At 49.9% G+C, this 23,319-nt stretch overlaps 1 protein-coding gene and 1 long non-coding RNA gene across 2 annotated transcripts; both read left to right on the top strand.

Annotated features, from left to right (window-relative positions):
* Positions 1-21: 21 nt before the first annotated feature.
* Positions 22-19,733, top strand: LOC125342071. Its single transcript, XR_007209137.1, has 3 exons — positions 22-34; positions 9,742-9,743; positions 19,123-19,733. It is a non-coding gene; the product is annotated as an uncharacterized LOC125342071 (long non-coding RNA).
* Dusp1 (dual specificity phosphatase 1) lies at positions 16,020-19,733 on the top strand. Its single transcript, XM_048334203.1, has 4 exons — positions 16,020-16,517; positions 16,818-16,963; positions 17,561-17,780; positions 18,683-19,733. The coding sequence occupies exons 1-4, from the start codon at positions 16,151-16,153 to the stop codon at positions 19,051-19,053; spliced, it is 1,104 nt and encodes a 367-aa protein (XP_048190160.1). The 5' UTR covers positions 16,020-16,150; the 3' UTR covers positions 19,054-19,733.
* Positions 19,734-23,319: the final 3,586 nt, after the last annotated feature.

Below are 23,319 nucleotides of genomic sequence, written 5' to 3'. Positions count from 1 at the left end.
AAAAAAAAAAAAAAAAAGCTGGAGCCAGGCACAGGTGGCGTACACCTGTAATCCTAGTTACTCAGGTGGCTAAGATCTGAGGATTGTGGTTCAAAGCCAGCCAGGGCAGAAAAGTCCCTGTGAGACTCTTATCACTTCTGCTACGGCTCAGGTGGTAGAGCACTAGAGCACAGATAGGCTCAGGGACAGCTCCCAGGCCCTGAGAGTTCAAGCCTCACAACCAACACCACCACCAACAAAAGCAGGAAGTGAAGCTGTGGCTCTAGTTTTAGAGTGCTAACCTGGAACAGAAAAAGCTAAGGGAACAGTGCCCAGGCCCTGAGTTCAAGCCTTAGTAACTGTGACCCCCCAAAAAATGTTTTAACTGAGCACTTATTTTGTGCTCAGTCTTGTACTAAGTGAAAATACTTGTGTGTGTGTGTGTGTATGTGTTTACTGAGGCTTGAACTCAGGGCCTCACACATCTCACTTGGCATTTTTTCTCAAGTCAGGTGCTTTACCACTTGAGCCACATAGAAGCTCTACTTCTGCCCCCCCTTCCCGCCCCCCCCCCTTCATTTTTTTTTTTTTTTGGCTGAGTAATTGGAGATAAGAGTCTTCCAAACTTTCCAGCGTAGGCTGGCTTTGAATGGTGATCCTCAGCTCTCAGCCTCCTGAGTAGCTGGGATGGCAGGTGTGAGCCACAGAACTGGGGCTCATCTTCATCACGCGTCTTGATGATTAAGATTGCTGCTTGACAGAAATGGCGCTGTGGCTCAAGTGGAAGAGTGCTAGCCTTGAGCCAAAAAAAAAAAAAAAAGAAACCAGGGACAGTGCTCAGGCCCTGAGTTCAAGCCCCAGGACTGGCAAAAAACTAAACAAGAAATCACTGCTTGGCATGATGTGTGTGTTCAGGTGGGCTGATGCCCAGGAATCTGGGACCTCCCAAGAGTGTAGCAAGCAGGAAGTCTTCAAGGATTTGTCTGTAGAATCCATGATCGTCCCCAGTGAGAAACCATCAGAAGAGAGAATGGGAGCAGAAGAAGGAAGTGAACAAGAGGAGGTTCTGGACCTAACATTGGTGTGAACACCTTTATATGTCAGAGTCTGTTTTCATTTCTCACCATAAATCCTGTGAAGTGTGTATCAGGTCCCTAAATTACAGATGATGAGTGAATGAAGTCACAGAGAGGGCAGGGATTTGTCCAATATCACACAGCAAACCAGTGGTAGCATCAGTCATTTTTATGTGTGTGTGGGGGGGGGGGGCAGTCCTGGGACTCAAACTCAAGGCCTAGATGCTGTCCCTCTGCTTTCCTTTCCCTTGAGGCTGGCACTCTGTCACTTGAACCACAGATCAAGAGCTGCCATTACAGTTGTGAGCTATAGTTTGAGTTTGACCTATTAAGTTTTGGGGCCCAGAGAGGAGGACCAGGCCCTGCCTGCCTCCCAGATGTTCTGTGCTGGAATTCTTGAGACAGATGTTTTCTGGCCTGCATAAGCCTCCAGCCACTTTTCCTTGAGGCAGATCTGCTTTGTGAAAGAACATTTTTCTTTCTTTTTAAAAAAATAATGATCTTGTCCTAACCACTTTTCTTTCACTCCCTGGCCTTTGGGGTTTAGAGAACCTTAACCCCACAAAATTGCACAATAGCTCACGAAAGCTCTAGAAACCCACAACGTAAAGCAAGTGACATTTCCCAGTAAGCCCCCACCCCTTGCCTGACTAACGCTCCTCACTTCCTTGCCAAAGCAACAGCCTAGTTTTAAGGAACCCAGTCATTTGGTTGAGATTTTTTTTACTTGCCATATTTTAATGACTTACTGAATCATTTCTTTTTTTTCCCCTTCTTCTTCTACTTTTGGACTGATTCACTCTCTGCCACTTCCTTGTATAGAAATGCAAGCTCAAGCCGGGATCCAGTGGCTCATGCTACTCAGGAGGCTGAGATCTGTGGAATTCAGGTTGAATGCCAAGCCAGGTAGGAAAAGTCTGAGAGATCGTGATCTCCAATGAACTAGTAAAAAGCCAGCAGTGTGGAGGTGTGGCTCAAGTGGTAGAGCACCAGCTTTGAGTGAAAAAAGCTAAGGGGGTGGTGTCCAGACCGGAGTACAAGCCCTTCTTCCAAGATTAGCACCAAAAAAATACCTTCTCCAGAGCCCACCCTTGTGCCCCACTTTCTGTGCCAACCATTTAGTATTTATTTTATTTTTTTGTCGATTTGGGGCTTGAACTCAAGGCCTGAACACTTTCCCTGAGCCTCTTTGTGCTCAAGGCTAGCACTCTACCAATTGAGCCACAGCTCCACTTCTGGGTTTGAGTGGTTCACTAGAGATAAGAGTCTCACGGGGACTTTCTGCCTGGGCTGGCTTCGAACCGTGACCCTTAGATCTCAGCTTCCTGAGTAGCTAGGTTGGCAGGTGTGAGCCACCAACATTTGGCAAATATTTTTAAAATTTATGGTATCACTATCATAATGGCCAGGCACTTGAGTAAATTCATATCATTCTCACCAAGACCCTAGGAAGAAAGACATCATCATCATTTTGTGCTGTTCCTGGTGCTTGAACTCAGGGCCTGAGCACTGTTTCCTCCATGCTGGTCCTAAGGTTTGAACTCATGGCCTGGGTGCTGTCCTTTAGGTTTTTTTGCTCAAGGCTCTACCACAGTTTTTTTGGTAGTTAGTTAGAGGTAAGAGTCTCAGGGACTTTCCTGCCTGGAGTAGCTTTAAACCTGGGTCCTCAGATCTCAGCCTTCAGAACATTAGGATTACGGACATGAGCTACTGGCACCGGGCAGGAAAGAAATGATTATTTCCAACATCTAGCCTCCTCCTCCTCCTCCTCCTCCTCCTCCTCCTCCTCCTCCTCCTCCTCCCCAGTGAAGCAGCAGAAAGACAGAAGTAGAGGTGTGGCTTAAGTGATACAGTGCCAGCACTGAGGGAAACAAAAAAGCCAAAAAAGAGTTCCAAGACCTGAGTTCACGTCCCAGAACTGGCACAAAGAAGAAAAATAAAAGAAGAAGCCATCGTAACATCTTTTCTTGCATGATGAGGTTTAGGTGTGGGTAACAGTTCATTTTTTTTTTCCCAGGGGCAAACCAAAGATGATTGCTGTGGTGTCCGTGTACAAATGGAGCTCAGAGAGGGTCAACAAATGGTCTGAATTCACACAGCCACGAAGATTTGAACCGAGCTGCATCCGGCTGGACTTGATGTCCTCTGTTTTGACGACTTACAGCCCTTCGCGTTGGTCCTGGAAAAATCCGGGGCCTGGTAGGCAAGGGCCCTGCTTCGGGGAGTGGAAGGGTCTGCCAGATGCTGATTGACAGCTGCCAGCACCAGTGAGCTTCCTCCCTGTGGGAGAGGGGGAGGAGCCAGTGAAGAGGAGGTGGGCCCAAGTCTGGGCACCAGGGAGGCACACGCCTGTCATCTTAGCTGCTCAGGAGGCTGAGCAATGAGGATCACAGTTCAAAGCCAGCCTGGGAAGGAAAATCTGTGAAGCTCTTATCTTCAGTGAAACCCCCCCCCCAAATAAAATAAAATAAAAAGCTAGATGTGGAGGTCTGGCTCAAGTGGTAGAGCTACTAGCCTTGAGAAAATAAATAAAATAGGGACAGCACTCCAGCTCTGAGTTCAAGCCTGAGTACTGGCACCAGCAAAAACCAACGAAACAAACAAAAACTAGAAGGTTCTGGAATTAATTTCTTGAACCTCTAGGACTGGCCATGTGTGATGTGAGGGGATATCTAAGGATGGAGCCAGCTAAGGAAGCAAAGCTCTGGGTCCAGGCAGCTGTTGGCAAGGTACTCTAGGCCAGTGCCTCAGTTTCCTCATTTTGAGTTGTGGCAGGGCCGGGGGGAAGGGGCAGCATGCCCTTGGCCTGATGGCTGTCATCAATGCTGCCTGAATTGATAAAGGCCCCAGTGAATGTGTTCCAAACTCCTCACCCAGGGGGCCGCAGCCTAGCAGACGTGTGTGTGTGTGTGTGCGCCAGTATTGGGGCTCAAACTCAGGGCCTGGGTGCTATCCCCGAGCTTCTTTTGCTCAAGGCTACTCTACCACTTGAACCACAGAGCCACTTCCAGTTTTCTGGTAGTTCGTTGCAGGTAAGAGTCTCATGGACTTTCCTGCCCAGGCTGGCTTCGGACCACAATCCTCAGATCCTAGCTTCCTGTGTAGCTGGGATTAAGGTTGTGAGCCACCGATGTCCTTCCTAGTGGCTGATTGCTGTGGGTGGAGGCTGTGCACCTTCTCCCCCTCCGGGGGCTCCGGCCTCCAGCTGGGCAGAGGAGCACTGGGTCCTGTCTGACCCCCTGGGTGCTGAACTGGAAGCCCTTTGCCTGCTTCCTGCCTGCTAATACCCTCCTCATCACCGATGGATCGATAGGTAATACCTGGGGAAATTTGGGACATGCCAGCGTGACTTAGGGATGATTCATTTTGGCCTCTGAAGGAACAAAAGCCCAGATCTTCCCAAGGCCTCTTCCCTAGATTAGAAATGAGTCACCCTGGCCCTTTCTTTGGGGCTCCCAATTTTCACTTTGCCTGTCCCCTGCCCAGGCAAACAAACAGCAGCTTCCTTTCCTCTGCTTCGGTGGGAGGGGGGGCGGGGGAATGGGAGAAAAGGGGAAGTGAGGAGGTCCAGGCTTTCCCTGACACACTCACAATTACCTTATTTTGGCCTGGTTGAGGGCGGGGCCTAAAGCCTGCAGCCCAAATTCTTTACACAAGAGTGCAGAAACAATCTGGGCACCAGTGGCTCACACTTGGCTTCCCAGCTACTCAGGAGGATCAAGGTTCAAAGCCAGCCTGGGCAGGAAAGTCTGAGAGACTCTTATCTCTGATGAACCACCAAAACAAAAACAAACAAACAAACAACATCAAAAACCAGAAGTGGAACTGTGGCTCCAGTGTGGTAGAGCACTAGCCTTGAGAAAATAAGCTCAGGGACAGTGCCCAGGCCCCGAGTTCAAGGCCCAGAACTGGCAAAGTAAATAAATAAAGATTTGGCTGGGGGATGAATCAAAGCTTTCTCACTTTGATAAAATCACAGAACCTCAACTTCTTCATCCACAAAATAAAAATCATGGAGCTGACTATTTTCCTGTGTTAAGCTGGGTGCCAGTGGCTCACATCTGTAATTGCTGATATTCAGGAGGCTCAGATCTGGAAGATTATAGAGTTGGAGTTACCGCAGGCAGGAAAGTCTATGAGACTCATCTTCCCAATTAACCAGCCAGAAACAGAGCTCTGGCTCAAGTGGTAGAGTTCTAGCCTTGAGCAAAACAAAACAAAAAACTGAGTTACCCTAATGCCAGTAGCTCACACCTGTATTCAGGAGATTGAGGATTATGGTTCAAAGCCAGCACCATTACAGATTCTTTGTGACCACTGGAGAAACTGAGGCTCTGAGGGCCAGAGTGGCTCATCAAGGGCACAGAGTGAAAGCCAAACCCTAAGTATATCCCCAAAGAGGCCAGGTGTGTTCTGTCTTCAATTTGTCTTTTCTTTTATTGTTTTTTTTTTCTTCTTTATTGTCAAGGTGAAGAACAGAGGGGTTACAATTTTATATGTAAGGCAAGTACATTTCTTTTTGTTTTGTTTTGTTTTTTGCCAGTCCTGGGGTGTGGACTCAGGGCCTGAGCACTGTCCCTGGCTTCTTTTTGCTCATGCTTCTTTGCTCTGCCACGTGAGCCACAGCGCCCCTTCTGGCCATTTTCTGTATATGTGGTGCTGAGGAATCGAACCCAGGGCTTCATGTATACAAGGCGAGCACTTTACCACTAGGCCATAGTCCCAGCCCCTTATTGTGATTTTTGTTTTCTTTTCTTCTTGTCTTGTTTGTTCGTGAGTCTTTGTTTGGGAAAGTCACTGGGGAGGAACAGAAATGAGAGGACAGAGGGTGAACAAGCACAGCCATGGAAACCATGTGGAAAATGAACTCTACAACTTGTGGGTGGCGATGGGAGGGGAAAACTAGGAGAGAGCGAAGGAAGGGGGGACATTATGCCAAAAGAAATACACTCTTTACCTGACATATAACTCTGACCCCTTTGCACTTTCATAATAACAACAATTTTGTTAAAAAAAAAAAAAAAGAAGAAGAATGGCTCTGTCTGGGAATATGGCCTGGTGGTAGAGTGCTTGCCTAGCATGCATGCAGCTCTGGGTTCGATTCCTCAGCACCACATATACAGAAAAAGCCAGAAATGGCGCTGTGGCTCAAGTGGCAGAGTGCTAGGCATGAGCAAAGTGAAGCTAGGGACAGTGCCCAAGCCCTGAGTTCAAAGCCCCAGGACTGGAAAAAAAATAGTGTATATCTAAGTTGTGCAGTGTGATATTATGATACACATAAACATTGTGAAATAGTTGCTACTTAACATATCTACCACATCATCTAGTTAGTTACCTTGTTTTGTGTGTGTGGTGGCAACACTTAAGACCTAGTTTCTTACACATTTCCTGTCTTCTCTCTCTGTCCCTCTCTGCCAATACCGGGCTTAACCTCAGGGGCCTCAAACTCTTGCTTGGCTTTTTCATTCAAGGCAGGGGCTCTACCACTTGAGCCTCGCTTCCACTTCCAGCTTTTTTGCTGTTTCTTTGGAGATAAAAGTCTCATAGATTGTCTGCCCTGGCTGGTAGCTTTGAACTACCATCCTCAGATCTCAGCCTCCCAAGTAGCTAAGACACAGGTATGAGTCATCAGCACCCAGCTCTGTTATCCTGTGTGTGTGTGTGTGTGTGTGTGTGTGTGTGTGTGTGTGTGTGTGTGTCCTGGGGCTTGAACTCACAACTCAGTAATCTTTTTTTTTTTTGTCTGTATGTGTCGGTCCTGGGGCTTGAACTCAGGGCCTGGAACAGATCCCTGAGTTTCTTTTGCTCAAGGCTGGCATTCTACCACTTGATCCGAAGCTCCACTTCCAGCTTATTGGTGATTAATTGGTAATTAATTGGAAGTGAGAATCTCATGCACTTTCCTGGCCCTGACGGCTTCCTACTGTGATCCTCAGCTCTCAGCCCTCTGAGTAGCCAGGATGACAGGCGGGAGCCACCAGCGCTCAGCTTCCCGGGACCATGCAAGACACCAGAGGGAGGCTGGGAGTGTGGCTTAGTGGTAGAGGGCTTGCCTAACATGCATGAAGCCCTGGGTTCAATTCCTCAGTACCACATACACAGAGAAAGCTGGAAGTGGTGCTGTGGCTCAAGAGGTAGAGTGCTAACCTTGAGTAAAAGCATCTCAGGCCCTGAGTTCAAGCCTCAGGGCTAGCAAACAAAACAAAACAAAACCAAGGTGGCAGAAGGATCTTTCAGGGCCGGTCAGTCGCTCAGCCACAATTTGAGAACATGGGTTGGATTGGCATGGGTGCCCTTCCTATCGCTGACCCCACGTGAGACCACCAGGCCGGGTTCTTGCCTGCCATGCGGTTAGCTGACCAAAGCCACGGGGGAGCCACATGCTACAGGTATGACTTCACTCTCCGTGGTCGAGGCCGCAGGCTGACTCATCTGTCAGATGCAGCCAGTGAGTCAGGGAGGCCAGGCCACTGGTTCTGGGGTGTGCTTCCTCCCTCCCCCCACCTTTATTTTTCTTATCCCCACACGCCATCTCATCCTATCCATGCCCGCTGGGTGTTCTGCGTACATGAGGACAAGCACTTAGAAAGCTGAGAGACAAAGTGCCTGCCATGAGCCTCCACAAATGATCCTCAATCTCTCCAGCCTCCTCGCCTTCATCGCTTCTCACAGAGCCTAGTAATGGACTCTGAGTCACAGGGCAAGTACAGTGATGTCAGGAGGAAGTAAATATTGAGTATTTGGCAAAGAGCCAGGCTTACAGTGAATGGTCAGTAGAGATTGCAATATATATGTATATAATTATTACATGTCATATATAATATATTAACAATATAACAATACATTATGTAATGATACATTATATAAAATGATATATTATGTATGATATATAATAAGATAATATATCAATACATTTCTTTATATATTTATGTACATATTATATGTATATATACATAACACACATACACATATATACACATACATATTATATATGCTGTATATAGTATATTAAATACAATATATAATATGCATTATTGTATATAATTTGTTGACCTTTTTTTTTTTTTGGTCAGTGGTGGGGCTTGTACTCAGGGCCTAGGCGCTGTCCCTGAGCCTCTTTGTGCTCCAGGCTAGTGGTCTACCACTTGAGCCACAGCACTGCTTCTGGTTTTTGAGGGAGTGGTTCATTGGCTGACTTTGAACCATGATCCTCAGATCTCAGTCTCCTGAGTAGCTAGGAGGACAAGTGTGAGCTACCAGCACCCGGCTTCCTTAGCTTTTTCAGTCAAGGTTGATACTCTACTCTTTGAGCCACAGTTCCACTTATGCTTTTTGCTGGGTCATTGGAGAGAAGACTCTCATAGACTTTCCTTCCCAGGCTGGCTTCAAACTGCAATCCTCAGATTTCAGCCTCCCGAGTAGTCAGGATGACAGGCGTGAGCCACCAGCACACAGATGGCAATTATAATGAATAACACCCCATCCTCCCCATAACTATGCACAGAGGCAAAGCTGGGGGCTACAGCAGTTGGCATCTTCGCATAGGGAAGCATTTCTCCTCTTTCTTTTCCTTGGGAAGGGTTTGTAAGAGAGGAAGTATGACCTCATTTGCTCCCATCAACATTAATTACTAAGTGTTCTGTAATTAGGAAAAGGAAATTATATCTCAATTCATACCCTGTTTAAAAAAAATGCCTAGCAGAATACTGTCACTGTTCTCTGAGGGGTAAGAAAATGGTGAGGGGTGTGTGTGTGGCTTGGGGCCCTAGTTGCCAGGCCTTGTCCTTGGTTCAAGAAGAGGTCCGCCTAGCACCTGTGGCTCATGCCTGTCATCCTAGCTACTCAGGAGACTGAGCTCTGAGGATCACAGCTCCAAGGCAAGAAAGTTCAATAAGCCACCAAAAAGCCAGAAGTGACACTGTGGCTCAAGTGGTACGGCATTAAGGCTTGAGCAAAAAAAAAGCTCAGGGACAGTGCCCAGGTCCTGAGTTCAAGCCCCATGATAAACAAGAAGAAAGGAAGGGAGGGAGGGAGGGAGGGAAAGGAGAGGCCTGTGTGATTCTTTGAGCTGTGTGTTGGGGAACGAAAGAGGCCCTTCCCTATTCCTGAGCTGGCAGAAGAGACGGAAGCCATCCTTGCTCAGGACTGGCCTTACAATAAATTCCTTTGGAATTAGCATTCCCCAGAAAAATGAATCCTTCCTCAGAGCTTTTAAGATAGTGCCCATTTCACAGAGGAGGAGACTGAGGGCCCCAGGGAAAATTCGGATCTTGTGGTAACACATTTTGTGGGCCTTCACACACCTCTATTCTGTATCTGTCTGTCTGTCTGTCCCCTTTTCTTCAGCCCCTCAATTTTCACCCTGCCCCTGCATACCTGGGCTGGGCTATCTGTTGGCTAAGTGATGGACCATGGTGGTGGTGGTGATGGTGGTGGTGGTGGTGGTTGGTGTGTGTGTGTGTGTGTGTGTTTGTGGGTCCTGGGGTTTGAACTCAGGGCTTGGGTGCTGTCCCTGAGTTTTTACGCTCAAGGCTGGTGCTCTACCACTTGAGCCACTGCTTTACTTCCAGCTTTTGGGTGATTAATTGGAGATAAAAGTCTCATGGACTTAACTGCCCTGGCTGACTGAATCAAGATCTGAACCACAATCTTCATATCTCAGCTTCCTGACATGCTCGGATGACAGCCGTGAGCCACCAGCCCCAGCTTCAGTCTTTTTGTTTTGTTTTGTTTGCCAGTACTGGGGCTGGAACTCACAGTCTTGTGATCTAGTTAACCTTTGTTCACTCAAAGCTGGTGCTCTACCACTTGAACCACAGCTCCATTTCCAGCTGTGGGGTGGTTAATTGGAGATCAGAGTCTCATGAACTTTCTGCTAGGCAGGTTTCTAAACTAGATCCTCAGATTTCAGCCTCCTGCATTAGCTAGCAGCTGGCAATCTTTTCATTCTTTTCTATCCTGGCCTCTTTTGGACTTTATCTACTGGATTTAAGGCCCCTTTCATTATCTTAGACTCCTTTGAGAAAGACATATGCAGGATGGGAATGTGACCTAGTGGTAGAGTGCTTGCCTAGCATGTGTGAAGCCCTGGGTTCGATTCCTCAGCACCACATATATAGAAAAAGCTAGAAGTGGCACTGTGGCTCAAGTGGTAGAGTGCTAGCCTTGAGCAAAGAGAAGCTCAGGGACAGCGCTCAGGTCCTGAGTTCAAGCCCTAGGACAGGCAAAAAGGGAAAAAAAAAATATGCTATCAATTACTGACATGCCTTTGCTTCTGAGCCACACTGTGAGAAATGCTAAGCTATGGAAAATGTGCCTTGCCACCCCATGAAATAAATAACACCGTGAAAGCAAACAGGCTTCCAAAGGCATCTCAGGGGAAGTAGATGTAGAAATACTCATACCATAATAATAGCAAAGTTCACTGAAGAGTGATCCTGGGAGGGGCACTGCCCGAGGTGCCCTTTGCCCAGGGCTGACGTCAGGGCTTGGGTAAATATTTTAAGCTTTCTTGGCCATAGAGTTTCTGTCCCAGCCAATCCCCTTCCATTTCATTTACATACCCCAGGGTGAAATGCAAATGATCCAGGGTGGCCCTGTGCCAGTAAAACTCTACTTCGTAGGAACACTAATATTTAAATTTCCTAGTCAGGCACTGGTGACTCATGCTTGTCACCCTAACTACTCTGGAGGCTGAGATCTGAGGATCTCAGTTTGAAGTCAGCCTGGGCAGGAAAGTCTGTGAGACTCTTGGCTCCAATGAACCACCAGAAAACTGTAAGTGGTGCTGTGGCTCAAGTGGTAGAGTACTAGCCTTGAGTGAAAAAGTCCAGGGACAGTGCCCAGGCCCTGAGTTCAAGTCCCACATCTGACAAAAAGAGGGGGAAAAAAAAGTAAAGCCCTACAGACATATAAGGATAAAAATGAAAGGAGGCTGGGAATATGGCCTAGTGGCAAGAGTGCTTGCCTCATATACATGAGGCCCTGGGTTCGATTCCCCAGCACCACATATATAGAAAATGGCCAGAAGTGGCACTGTGGCTCAAGTGGCAGAGTGCTAGCCTTGAGCAAAAAGAAGCCAGGGACAGTGCTCAGGCCCTGAGTCCAAGGCCCAGGACTGGCAAAAAAAAAAAAAAATAAATAAAAAATAAATTTAAAAAATGAAAGGAGTTCCTCTCTCCCTAAAGATAAACAGTATTGAGGATTTCACCACCTAGCTCATCTCATGCTGATAGCTCATCTCATGATGACTGGACTTTGGGCATTCTGAACACAGTAGTATGACTTTGACCAAGTTGCCTAACCTCTCTGAACCTTTGTGTCACTCAGTTACCAGTGAGATGACTCTGATCTGTACCCTTTCTGAGCTATTACCCAGCCTATAAAGCAGGGTTGACAAACTACATCTCAAAGTCATTGAAGTGAAGAAATCACACCTGTTGCACACCTGGTACCTGAGTCATTTGTTTGTTTATTTTCAGTGCTGACCTGGGGTTTGAAATCGGGGCCTGAGTGCTGTCCCTGAGCTTTTCCTTTCAAGGCTTGGCACTTTACCACTTGAGCCACAGTTCCCCTTCCAGCGTTTTGTTAGTTAATTGGAGATAAGTATCTTTCCGATTTCTCTGCCCAGGCTAGCTTCAATCCACAATCTTCAAATCTCAGCCTTCTGAGCAGCTAGGATTACAGGTGTGTGCTCCAAGTTCCTGCAGAAAAATGAGGTTTTGCAGGATTCTCAAATATTGAGACTTTGTGGACCAAGTTCTCCGCCCTGCCCCCCCCCCCCCCCCCCGCCTTCTCCCTCAAGCTCAGGCCAGGGGAAGCTGAGGAATCAAATTCTCCAGCAACAGTAGTTTTTTTTTTTTTTTTTAAATAATGCTGGGGGTGGGGCGTAAAACCCAGAGAGACATCATTTTGGCAAGGAGAGACAAAGCAATGTGAGCCAAATGTGGGGGTGGGAGAGGCCGGGAACATTCGAGGAACTCTAAGTTTTCCTGGAACATACCAACGAGATCAACCCGCGCCAGGGAGGCCCAGGGCTGTGGGCTGCAAACTTGGTGGGAAATGAGAGTTGACTGAAAGCCAGGGTCGGTGTTTCACGCCTGTCCTCCTAACTACTCAGGAGGCTGAGACGTGAGGGTTATGGTTTGAAACCAGCCTAAGCCTTTGATCTCTCATTCACCAGCAAAAAAGTTAGCAGTGGTGGTGTGCACCAGCCTTGAGGGAAAAAAGCTAAGGGACAGCACCGGGGCCCTGGGTTACAAGGACAAAGTGTTAGCACCGCAATAAATAATACATAATTTTCCTATCTCTTCACCTCTCTCAGTCACTCCATAAATCCTTCATCTGTTACAAAGAGAAAATGGAGAATTGGGAGGTGAAGGACCTTAATTCCAGGCCATAGTATAAAGGTGGAAGGTGGCACTGTTGGCTCACTCCTATCATCCCAGCTACTCAGGAGGCTGAGATTTGAGGATTGTGGATTGAAGCCAGCCTGGTCAGGAAGTCTATGAGACTCTTATCGCCAATGAACCACCAGCAATGGAGCTGTGGCTGATGGAAAATTTGTGCTACTTTCAGTGCAGGAATCAGCTTTCCCTGAACTGAGCCTCTGTCCCACTCAAGTCTGGCTTTGTGCTCATACTGGGGCTTGAAATCAGGGCTCAAGTGTGGCGCTCTACCACTTGAACCACACTTCCACTTGCAGCTTTTTGCTGAGTTGATTTCACTTGGAGCTGTGATCCTCAGATCTCAAACTCCTGAGTAGCTACAATTATAGGTGTGAGACAGCAGACTCCTGAAACTTTGCATTTGAAGTTTATCTGTCTGTCTGTCTGTCTGTCTATGTATGTAAGTATGTATGCATCTATCATCTATTTTTACTAGTCCTAGGGCCTGGATTGGCACTCTTCCTGAGCCTCTTTGTGCTCAAGGCTAGTGCTCTGCCACTGGAGCCACAGCTCTACCTCTGATTTTTTTTTTTTTTTTTTGGTAATTTATTGAAGAGTCTCAGACTTTCCTGCCTGGGCTGGCTTTGAACTGTGATCCTCAGATCTCAGCCTCCTGAGTAGCTGGGATGATAAGTGTGAGCCACTTGTGCCCAGCTGCATTTGAGGGTCTTTTTTTTTTTTTTTTTTTTTTTTGGTATGTATGTGCTGATACTGGTTCTTGAACTCAGGACCTCATGCTCTCATTTGCTTTTTTTTTTTTTTTTTAAACTCAAGGCTGGTGCTATACCACTTGAGCCACAAAAAGTTCTTTTTCCTAGAAAAATTTGGGTAGAGGAAAGTATAATAAATGCTGTGGGTTTTTAAAAAATGGGGACAAATCAAGTTGGTATGCAGTGAAGAAAACATGTGTGATTCAACGCAAAAAGTATGTCAAGGTCCCCAGCTGAATAAGTAAAATAAACAAATGAAACATTTCTTTTTTATTCAGTTTTTCATGCTCTCTTTGGACATGCAGGGAGGGGTGTGTCTGTCTTCTGTGGGGTTTCTTGGCTGTCTTGCAGGTTCAAGGTTCAATGGAAGGTAGAAAACAACCTCAAAATGAAAGCAAGGCTAAGTGAAGGGGGGGGGGGGGGAGACACTCAGGCCTCTGATACTGGATACTCAGGAGTCTGAGGTCTTAGGATCCTGATTCAAAGCCAGCTTGGGTAGGAAAGTCTGTGAGCCTCTTATCTCCCATTTAACCACCCCAAAAGACAAAAGTGGAGCTGTGACTCAAGTGGTAGAGTGCCAGCTTCAAGCAAAAGAACTCAGGGACAGCATCCAGGCTATGAATTCAAGACTAGGGAGTGGCATTAAAAGGAAGGAAGGGAGGGAGGGAGGGAGGAATGGAGGGAGTGAGGAATGCAGGGAGTGAGGAAGGAAGGGAGGAAGGAAGGAAGGAAGGAAGGAAGGAAGGGAAAGGAAGAAAGAAAGAAAGAAAGAAAAGAAAAGAAAGAAAGAGAAAGAAAGAAAGAGAAAGAAAGAAAAAAAAAAAGGAAGGGGCTGGGAATGTGGCTGAGTGGTAGAGTGCTTGCCTAGCATGCATTAAGCCCTGGGTTTGATTCCTCAGCACCACATACATAGACAAAGCCAGAAGTGGTGCTGTGGCTCAAGTGATAGAGCGCTAGCCTTGAGCAAAAACTCAGTGCCCAGGCCCTGAGCTAAAGTCCTAGGACAGACATTAAAAAAGAAAAAGACCGGGCTGGGAATATGGCCTAGTGGCAAGAGTGCTTGCCTCCTACACATGAAGCTCTCGGTTCGATTCCCCAGCACCACATATATGGAAAATGGCCAGAAGAGGTGCTGTGGCTCAGGTGGCAGAGTGCTAGCCTTGAGCGGGAAGAAGCCAGGGACAGTGCTCAGGCCCTGAGTCCAAGGCCCAGGACTGGCAAAAAAAAAAAAAAAAAAAAAAAAGAAAGAAAAAGACCAAAACGAAGGTATTTTCAGTGCCTTGACCTAGAAGAATCCGGGCATTGGCAAGTTTGGGCTAAGGGATGCAAATGCAGAAGTGGCCCCGGTGCAGACTCAGGGTGAACAGTAAACGGCCCTTCCCCCAGCGCAGGAGCAGAACAGAAACCGCAGAATGTTCCAGAGCAAGCACCCCCAGCTCCCCGGTGGCGCAATGTTTATGTTTGTGTATCTAGCGTGGAGGGGGGGGGGTGCCGTCTGGTCTGGGTCCACAGCCTGGGGTCTTTCCAAGCCCGGGGTGTCCGCCCCACCGGGGCTGAGACCCCCAGCAACGGGCATCGATGTTGCTCAGTGGAATAAAGACCGGGGCGGGGGGGGGGGGGAGAGGAGGGCCCGCTGGGGGCAGCTGGATCTCCCCCAAAAGCTGAACCCTAAATCCACACCGCTTCCCCTCTTTATAGGACCCTTGAAGGCCCCTGGCGTCGGGTCTTCCCGAGCCGCCCCAGCGCCCCCCACCCGTCCCCAGCAGGACTGGATTTGATTTGGCTGGGAATTCTTTTCCTGGTTCCAGATTGAAAGATAAATTAAATTCTTATCCTGGGTAGAGTCCGGGAAGGTGAACCCGTCCCTTCCTCCGCGACCCGCCCGTGGGATACCGAGCAACTTCTCCCCGGGCCTCAGTTTCCCTGACTGCTGGAGCGAAGGAAACGAGAGAGAAGCGCTCAGATGGGTGCCGGGTCCGGTCCGCCCAGCCTCAGCCCCACCCCGGGCGCTCCACCCGGGGTCTCATAGGGGCGGGATCGCGGTGCGCTCGGCCAGGCGCGGCGCCGCCCTCCGCCTCGCGTGGTCCGGGAGCGGGGGAGGGGCCCGGGGCCTGGGAGCGCGGGGAGGGGTTCGGGGGAGCGCGGGAAGGGGTCCGGGAGTGCGGGGAGGGGGCCCGGGGGCGCGGGGAGGGGTCCGGGAAGCGCGGGGGAGGGGTCCGGGAGGGCGGGGGGGGGGGTCCGGGGTCCCGGAGCGCGGGGAGAGGGTCCGGGGTCCCGGAGCGCGGGGAGGGGGCCCGGGGGCGCGGGGAGAGGGTCCGGGGTCCCGGAGCGCGGGGAGGGGGCCCGGGGGCGCGGGGGAGAGGGTCCGGGGTCCCGGAGCGCGGGGAGGGGGCCCGGGGGCGCGGGGAGAGGGTCCGGGGTCCCGGAGCGCGGGGAGGGGGCCCGGGGTCGCGGGGAGAGGGTCCGGGGTCCCGGAGCGCGGGGAGGGGGTCCGGGGCGCGGGGTGGGGCCGGGCACCGCGGGCGGCAGCTGGGCGCGAGCTCCCTGCTCCGAGGGCGATGACGTCTTCGCCTTTGGCTTCAGAAGGCGCCGAGCCGGGCCGGGAGGTGACGTCACCACACCGGTCATGTGACCGCCATTCACACAAACAGCCCGCCCCTCCTCCCCGCGAGCAGGCCCCGCCCCCAGCGGCCACTTATAACCGCGCTCCGGGTGCCGAGTGCACAGCGGCGACGAGCGAGCCGGCAGCTCCCCGAGAGTTCTCCAGCAGGCAGGCGGGCGGGCGGGCGGGCGGCGATTCCCCGTGGGGTCCCAGCGATCGGCCTCGAGCTCGGCCCTGGAGGGTCGCGTCTGGTGGTCGGCGCAGCCGCAAGGCCGGCTTTTCCCGGAGGAGCGTCAGTCCGCGGACGGGCGGAGCGCGGCGGGCGCGAGGCCGGCCATGGTCATGGAGGTGGGCGTCCTGGACGCCGCGGCGCTGCGGGCGCTGCTGCGGGAGCGCGCGGCGCAGTGCCTGCTGCTCGACTGCCGCTCCTTCTTCGCCTTCAACGCCGGCCACATCGCGGGCTCGGTGAACGTGCGCTTCAGCACCATCGTGCGGCGCCGCGCCAAGGGCGCCCTGGGCCTGGAGCACATCGTGCCCAACGCCGAGCTCCGCGGCCGCCTCCTGGCCGGCGCCTTCCGCGCCGTGGTGCTTCTGGACGAGCGCAGCGCCGCCCCGGACGCCGCCAAGCGCGACGGCACCCTGGCCCTGGCGGCGGGCGCGCTGTGCCGCGAGGCGCGCGGGACCCAGGTGCTCTTTCTCCAAGGTGAGGGCCGGGCAGGAGCAGGGTGGACCGGGGTGCGCTTCCTCCCTGCAGCCGGGCCGGGCGAGGACCGGGGGGGGGGGGGAGATCGGGGGTGCGCTCCCTCCTAACGGGAGCCCCACGCTTTCACTCGCGGCCCCGGGGGCGCGCGTGGGCTTAGGCTGTCTTCTCGCTTAGGGATTTTGCCATCGGCTTTGCTGTGTTTTAGGAACAAAAGACTTAGCCGGGTCTCGGATGGAAGGGCTTGGTGCTGGACTCTGGGTACCCCTGGTGCTCAAGTATCTGTGTGTCTTTGTATTTCAGGAGGCTACGAGGCCTTTTCGGCTTCCTGTCCCGAGCTGTGCAGCAAGCAGACGACCCCCACGGGGCTCAGCCTCCCCCTGAGCTCCAGCGTCCCCGGCAGCGCCGAATCGGGGTGCAGCTCCTGCAGCACCCCGCTTTACGATCAGGTCCGTGCCCGTGGGGACCCGAGCCAGAAGGGGCAGGGAGGGGGAAGGGAAGGGCTGTGCCAGCGGGAATACAGCAGTGACTGCAGGGTTATTTATATACACCAGAGGGGACCAGGGATTTTAGTTACTTCATGGTCAAATGGAGACCTGGCTCCAATGGCTGCCTTTACAGAAGGGCATTTCGTGGTGCCGCCCAAATCAATGGATTCAGTTACTAACCCCATCAACCCCCACCCCATCCCTTTTGGGCCTATACTGGGACTTGAATTCAGCGTCTAGGCACTATCTTTTTTTTTTCCCCACTCAAGGCGAGCACTCTTACTACTTGAGCCCACAGCTCCACTTGTGGCTTTTTGGGAGGTAAAAACTCACAGGCTTTCCTGCCCGGGGCTGTCTCCTTGCATAGCTGGGGTGACGGATGTGAGCCATCCTGTTTTAGTTTTTTCGTTACTCCATGAACAGGGCTGACAGTGAGAAGGTCATCTACCCTCACAACTCACTACCCAAGCCAGGGAGTTTTTTTTGCAGGTGGGGCATTGGTGCTGACTTCTGAGCAAGATTGACTATGGGTTTTTTGTTTTGTTTTCTGCATTGCAGGGTGGCCCTGTGGAGATCCTGCCCTTCCTGTACTTGGGAAGTGCCTTCCACGCTTCCCGGAAGGACATGCTAGATGCCCTGGGCATCACTGCCTTGATCAACGTCTCAGCCAACTGTCCTAACCATTTTGAGGGTCACTACCAGTACAAGAGCATTCCTGTGGAAGACAGCCACAAGGCCGATATCAGCATCTGGTTCAACGAGGCCATCGACTTCATTGGTAATTGGAGGTCATGCCCGGGACTTCTCTGCCTCTCTGTCCCCTTGGGAGCCAGCCACCGGGTTCAGCCTCCCTCCATCTGAGCCTTCCTGTAGACATTAGCAATCAGCTCTAGGTTAAGAAACCATTCTGGCAAAAGTAGAGATTTGCTAGCATCCCACTTTACAGCTTCACAAACTGAGGCTGCTATGAATTGGCGTGTCTGGGAAATATCTGTTAAATCAATACTACCCAGTTCTTGGTGTAAATCCCTCCACACACCCTTTTTATTTTGTGCCAGTCCTGGGCTTGAACTCAGGGCCTGGGCACTGTCCCTGAGTTTCTTTTTGTTAAGGCTGCAAGGCTGGCAGTCTACCACTTGAGCCACAGCTCTGCTTCCAGTTTTTGGGCAGATAGAAATTTTTAAAAGTCTCTTGGACTTTCCTGCTCAGGCTGGTTTTGAACGAAGGTCTTCAGACCTCAGCTTCCTGAGTAGCCAGGATTACAAGAGTGAGCCACCAGGACCTGGTTTATAGGACAGTTTCCTTTTTTTTTTTTTAAATTTAATTTTTAGTTTTTGTTATTCTTGGGGCTTGAACTCATGGCCTGGATATGGATCCTGAGCTTTTGCTCAAGGCTAGTGCTCTACCATTGAGTCACATTGCCCCTTCTGGCTTTTTCTGTTTCTGTACTGAGGAATCGAACCCAGGGCTTCTTCACACGTGCTAGGCAAGCACTCTTCCGCTAAGCCACCTTCCCAGCCCCCTCTTCCAGCTTTTTGAGATGCGTCTCATAGACTGTCCTGCCCAGGCTGGCTTCAAACCTGGAACACTCAGACCTCAGCTTCCTGAGTGGCTGAGATTGCAGGCAGAATCCCCAGCAACCAGCTCTTAAGTTAACCCAGCCATCCTCTTGTTTCCTAGACTCCATCAAGAACGCTGGAGGGAGGGTCTTTGTGCACTGCCAGGCGGGCATTTCCCGCTCAGCCACCATCTGCCTTGCTTACCTCATGAGGACTAACCGCGTGAAGCTGGACGAGGCCTTTGAGTTTGTGAAGCAGAGACGCAGTGTCATCTCTCCCAACTTCAGCTTCATGGGGCAGCTGCTGCAGTTCGAGTCCCAGGTGCTGGCTCCCCACTGCTCGGCCGAGGCCGGAAGCCCTGCCATGGCCGTACTGGACCGCAGCACATCCACTACCACCGTGTTCAATTTCCCTGTCTCCATCCCTGTGCACCCCACGAACAGTGCTCTGAGCTACCTTCAGAGCCCCATCACCACCTCTCCCAGCTGCTGAAGAGCCATGAGGGGTGACCTATAGCACCGGAACTCACTCCAGGCTCCGTGGGAGGAAGGAGGCAATAAGCCCCGAGGGGGCGGCCTGCTGGTCTTTCATTTCACTTGGTTCCTATTAAGCAGTCATTCATGATGCTTTGCAACAAGAGGTTGGTTAAACTCAGCACACTGGGGACCAGTCTGTCACTTGGGGGCTCCTTAGGCCCCTGGGACAGAATGGGGCACAAAAGGAAGGATTGTATGAGCTCGTTTCTTTTTTTGGTTTGGCCCTGTTGTTTTTTTTTTTTCTTCATGCTTGACATAACTCCCAGTATTACCATTCCTGACTATGTACATGTATGAGAATATATCTTATTTATTTTTGTGGAGGTGACCTACTTTCACACGTCCGTGTCTACTCCTAGCAGAAACAAATACCTCAATTTTTTGTTCTGTTTTCTGTGTGTCTAGTGGATTGTCGTGTACATAGATCTGAAGCAGGTTGGTTTGCAGCACTGATGGCAAACACCAGTGTGGTTGTTTGTTTGTTTGTTTGTTTTTAAGTTGCCAACAGTTGTATGTTTGCTGATTATTTATGACCGGAAATAATATATTTCTTCTTCTGAGAAGACATTTTTTGGTATATAATAAGGATGACCTTTTTTTTATACAACAGAATAAATTATGGCATTTCTATTGAAATATCAGTGCTTTGTTTCTTTGGTAACCTCACCTGATTGTTCTTGGCAGTGAACATTGGGAAGCATTGGGTCCAAACGTGTGTGGGATCTGCACCTCGAGCCTTTGTGGGTCCAACGGGCAAAGTAAGGTGGCTAGGCATGGTGGCCCATGCCTGTAATCCCAGACAAGCAGGAAGCTGAGGCCTGAGCACCAGGGTGCTGAAAAGTCCATGAGACTCTTAATACTACATTGTATAATACATCACATAATATATTAAATATGCAATATGTGTAACTTATAAGAAAATCTTTTTGTGTTGGTTTTGGGCTTGAACTTGTTAAGGCTGACACTATGCAGGTTAGCTGGAGATAAAAGAGTCTCTTGTATTTGCTGTCCAGATTGGCTTTGAACTTCAGATCTTGGCCTCCTGAGTAGCTGGAATGACAGCCGTGAGCCACCAGCACCATATAATTTCATAGAAGATAGACAATTAAGTCAGATTTCTGCAGGCCACGTTCTGAGATTTTACTCTTGCAAAACAGGCGAAGACTGGGAGGATATCATTGGCTACCACCCCATTATCCAGTGGCGAGGCTCTTGGGTGGGCAGGTGGCTCACGCCTGTCATCCTAGCTATTTAGGAAGCTGAAGATCTGAGGATTGCAGTTTGAAGCCAGCCTGGGACAGGAAAGTCCCTGAGACTCTTATCTCCAATGAACTATGGGAAAACCAGAAGTACAACTGTAGCTCAAAGTGATAGAGCGCTAGCCTTGAGCAGAAAAGCTTAGGGACAGCACTCAGGCTCTGAATTCAAGCCCCATGACCTACAAAAAACGAAACAGCAAAGCTTTTACATTCTTTTCCTGTTGGTGCCTGCTCGCTCATAGTTTGCTTCTAGAGAAAATTGGGCAGGAAGGGGAGGAAGAACATAGCACTCAACTTATTTTGGACTCTCCTGGGCCATGGCCCTCACCCAGCCTTGAACTTCAAGGGATTGAAAAGTCCTTGACTTTTTCTTTTTTGTTGTCATTGGGTTTTTGTTTTGTTTTGTTTTGTTTTGCCAGTCCTGGGGCTTGAACTCTGGGCCTAGGCACTGTCCCTGACTCCTCCTTTTGCTCAAGGGCAGTAGTGCTTTACCACTTTGAGCCATAGTACCACTTTCCCTTTTTCTGTGATTAATTGGAGATAAGAGTCTCTCGGACTTTTCCGGCTGGCTTTGAATCAGGATCCTCAGATCTTAGCCTCCTGAGTAGCTGGGATGACAGGTGTGAGCCACCACACCCAGCTTTCAGATAGGTGTTTTAATACCTAAGAGTTTCCCTGGGACCAGCAAGTTCATTTTCTCAGTTGGGTTTAGAATCAATGAATGGCAAGTATCATGGATTTCAAAACAAACTAGTGGTTTTGTTGTTTTTAAAATCAAACCATAGAAATGTACTGTCGTAAATCTCTGTGGCAGATGCTGGGGTTCACTTTGCCCTCCCCCATTCTGTGTTTGGGCTTTTTCGTTTTGGCAGGCCTTAACTGAGCCCAAATTAATCTCCAGTGTGATCTACTCAATGGAAAAATACAACTGCTGCCTAAGAAAAGATGCCAGGGAAAATAGCTCACTTACTCTCCCCCAGCTTCATCCATTCACCTCACACAGCCTCCCCCAAATCAGAGGTGAGTCCTCCAGTTTCAATCCCAAGAATGTCACCTTCTGTTAAACACTTGTCATTTTGTCAGTCATGGGGCCTGGGCATTGACAACTGTCCTTTCTGGGACAAACATCAGTCCTTCATGATGAAAAAAATACCTAAAGCCTATTAAAAATAGTCATTTTGCCAGGCGCTAGTGGCTTACACCTGTCATCCTAACTATATAGGAGGCTGAGTTCTCAGGATTGTGGTTACAAGCTAGCCCAGGCAGGAATGTCCATGAGATTCTGATCTCCAATGAACCAACAAAAGAGCCCCAGTAGACTAGGCCCAAACACAAATGGAAAGACTTTGGTAAAAAGAAGAGCTTTGTCGCCAACCAGACTTCACCATCATTTGGGAGGGGGTAAAAAAGCTATCGTCATCATCCAAATATTTCCAATTTCTGACCTCCAATGCCTCTGCAGAGGCCTTTCCTGCCCTGGGAAGGAATTTTGCAAATCGCAGCTCCTTTGCTTTGTATTCCCGGAGCCAGCCAAAGATGATGTCATGGCTGCCTACACCTTTAAGATTATATAAAAACCCGTCGCCATGGTAACGCGGAGGCGGGTCCCTTTGGTGAAGAAAGCTGTCATGTCACTTCCTGCTGCTGACAAGTCAGTTTGGGAGATGGAAATCAGGGGGTTGGGGGTGGGGTGCCTCTGGGAAGTGCTAGCCTCGGTGGTTTTTGATTGTTGTACAACAAGGGCAAAAGAATGATCCTGCCAGGCTGGGCCCAGCCCAATGCCGCTTGAACTTCCCATATTTCATTTCTAGGTGGATCCAGCTCACCCTGGTTGTTTTTCTCAGCAAGTTGCATTCTGAGAGAGCTGTCTACCTGTGCGTGTGGTGGGGCTGGGGGGGAGGGGATACTTTTCTGGGGCTAGGTAGGGAACATTGGTTGCTCTGATAAGCGACACCCCTTAAAAATATCTTTTCCTTGACTACAGCTCTGTGTGTGTGTGTGTGTGTGTGTGTGTGTGCGCGCGCGCGCGCGTGCAGGTGCATGTGTCTGTGTCTGTGTTTACTGTCTTGAACTCTAGGCCTTGAGCTCTTGCTTAGCTATTTTGCACAGGGCTGGTGCTCTTCTACTTGAGCCACAGCTCCCTCCATTTCAGGCTTTTTTTTGGTAGGTTGTGGGGTTTGAACTCAGGGCCTCGGAATTGTCCCTGAGCTCTTTTGCTCACTAGCACTCTACCACTTTTGAACCACAACACCACTTCCAGTTTTCTGGTGGTTCCTTGGAGATAAGAATCTCAAGGAGCCGGGGGCTGGTGGCTCAAGCCCATCATCCGAACTGTTCAGGAAGCTGATATCTGAGGATGGAGGCTCAAAGCCAGCAGAAAAGTCCCCAGGAGGCTCTCCTCTCTAATTGACCCCTTAAAAACAGGAAATGGAGCTCTGGCTCAAAGTGGTAGAGTGCTAGCCTTGAGTAAAAGAGCTCAGGAACAGCACCCAGGCCCTGAATTCAAGTCCCACGACTGACAATAAAGAAAGAAAGTCAGTTTGTCTGTCTCAGGGACTTTAATGCCTGGGATGGCTTCAAACCAAGATCCTCAGATCTCAGCCTTCTGAGTAGCTGGGATGACAGGCGTGAGCTACAATGCCTGGCAACTACATCAGCTAAGCAGCAAGCCCACACCCCCATTCATCCCCTCAGTCCTTGACGAATACAGTCGAGGGATAAGGGCCTGGGAATACTGTGGAGAAAGATGGAGAATGATGTAACCCAGTTGCCCCAGTATGAAGCCAGCTGGGAAGAAGGATCCAGGTTTGGAGGGCAGCAATGACAATTTTTTTTTTTTTTGCCAGTCGTGGGGCTTGAATTCGGGGCCTGGATGCTGTCCCTGAGCTTCTTTTGCTCAAGGCTAGCACTTTAGGGATTAAGCCACAGCACCACTTCTGGTTTGGTGGTTCTCTGGAGATAAG

This window comes from Perognathus longimembris, chromosome 25 (assembly GCF_023159225.1).
Source record: "Perognathus longimembris pacificus isolate PPM17 chromosome 25, ASM2315922v1, whole genome shotgun sequence".
Lineage (NCBI taxonomy): Eukaryota > Metazoa > Chordata > Mammalia > Rodentia > Heteromyidae > Perognathus > Perognathus longimembris.
The sequence above is the reverse complement of the archived record's forward strand: the minus strand, read 5'-3'. Positions and strand labels throughout refer to the sequence as shown.

Coding starts and splice junctions, on each gene's coding strand:
- Dusp1 (XM_048334203.1), top strand. CDS start 16,151: ATGGTCATGGAGGTGGGCGTCCTGGACGCCGCGGCGCTGCGGGCGCTG. Junction 16,964..17,560: donor GCACCCCGCTTTACGATCAG/GTCCGTGCCCGT, acceptor TCTGCATTGCAG/GGTGGCCCTGTGGAGATCCT. Junction 17,781..18,682: donor CGAGGCCATCGACTTCATTG/GTAATTGGAGGT, acceptor CTTGTTTCCTAG/ACTCCATCAAGAACGCTGGA.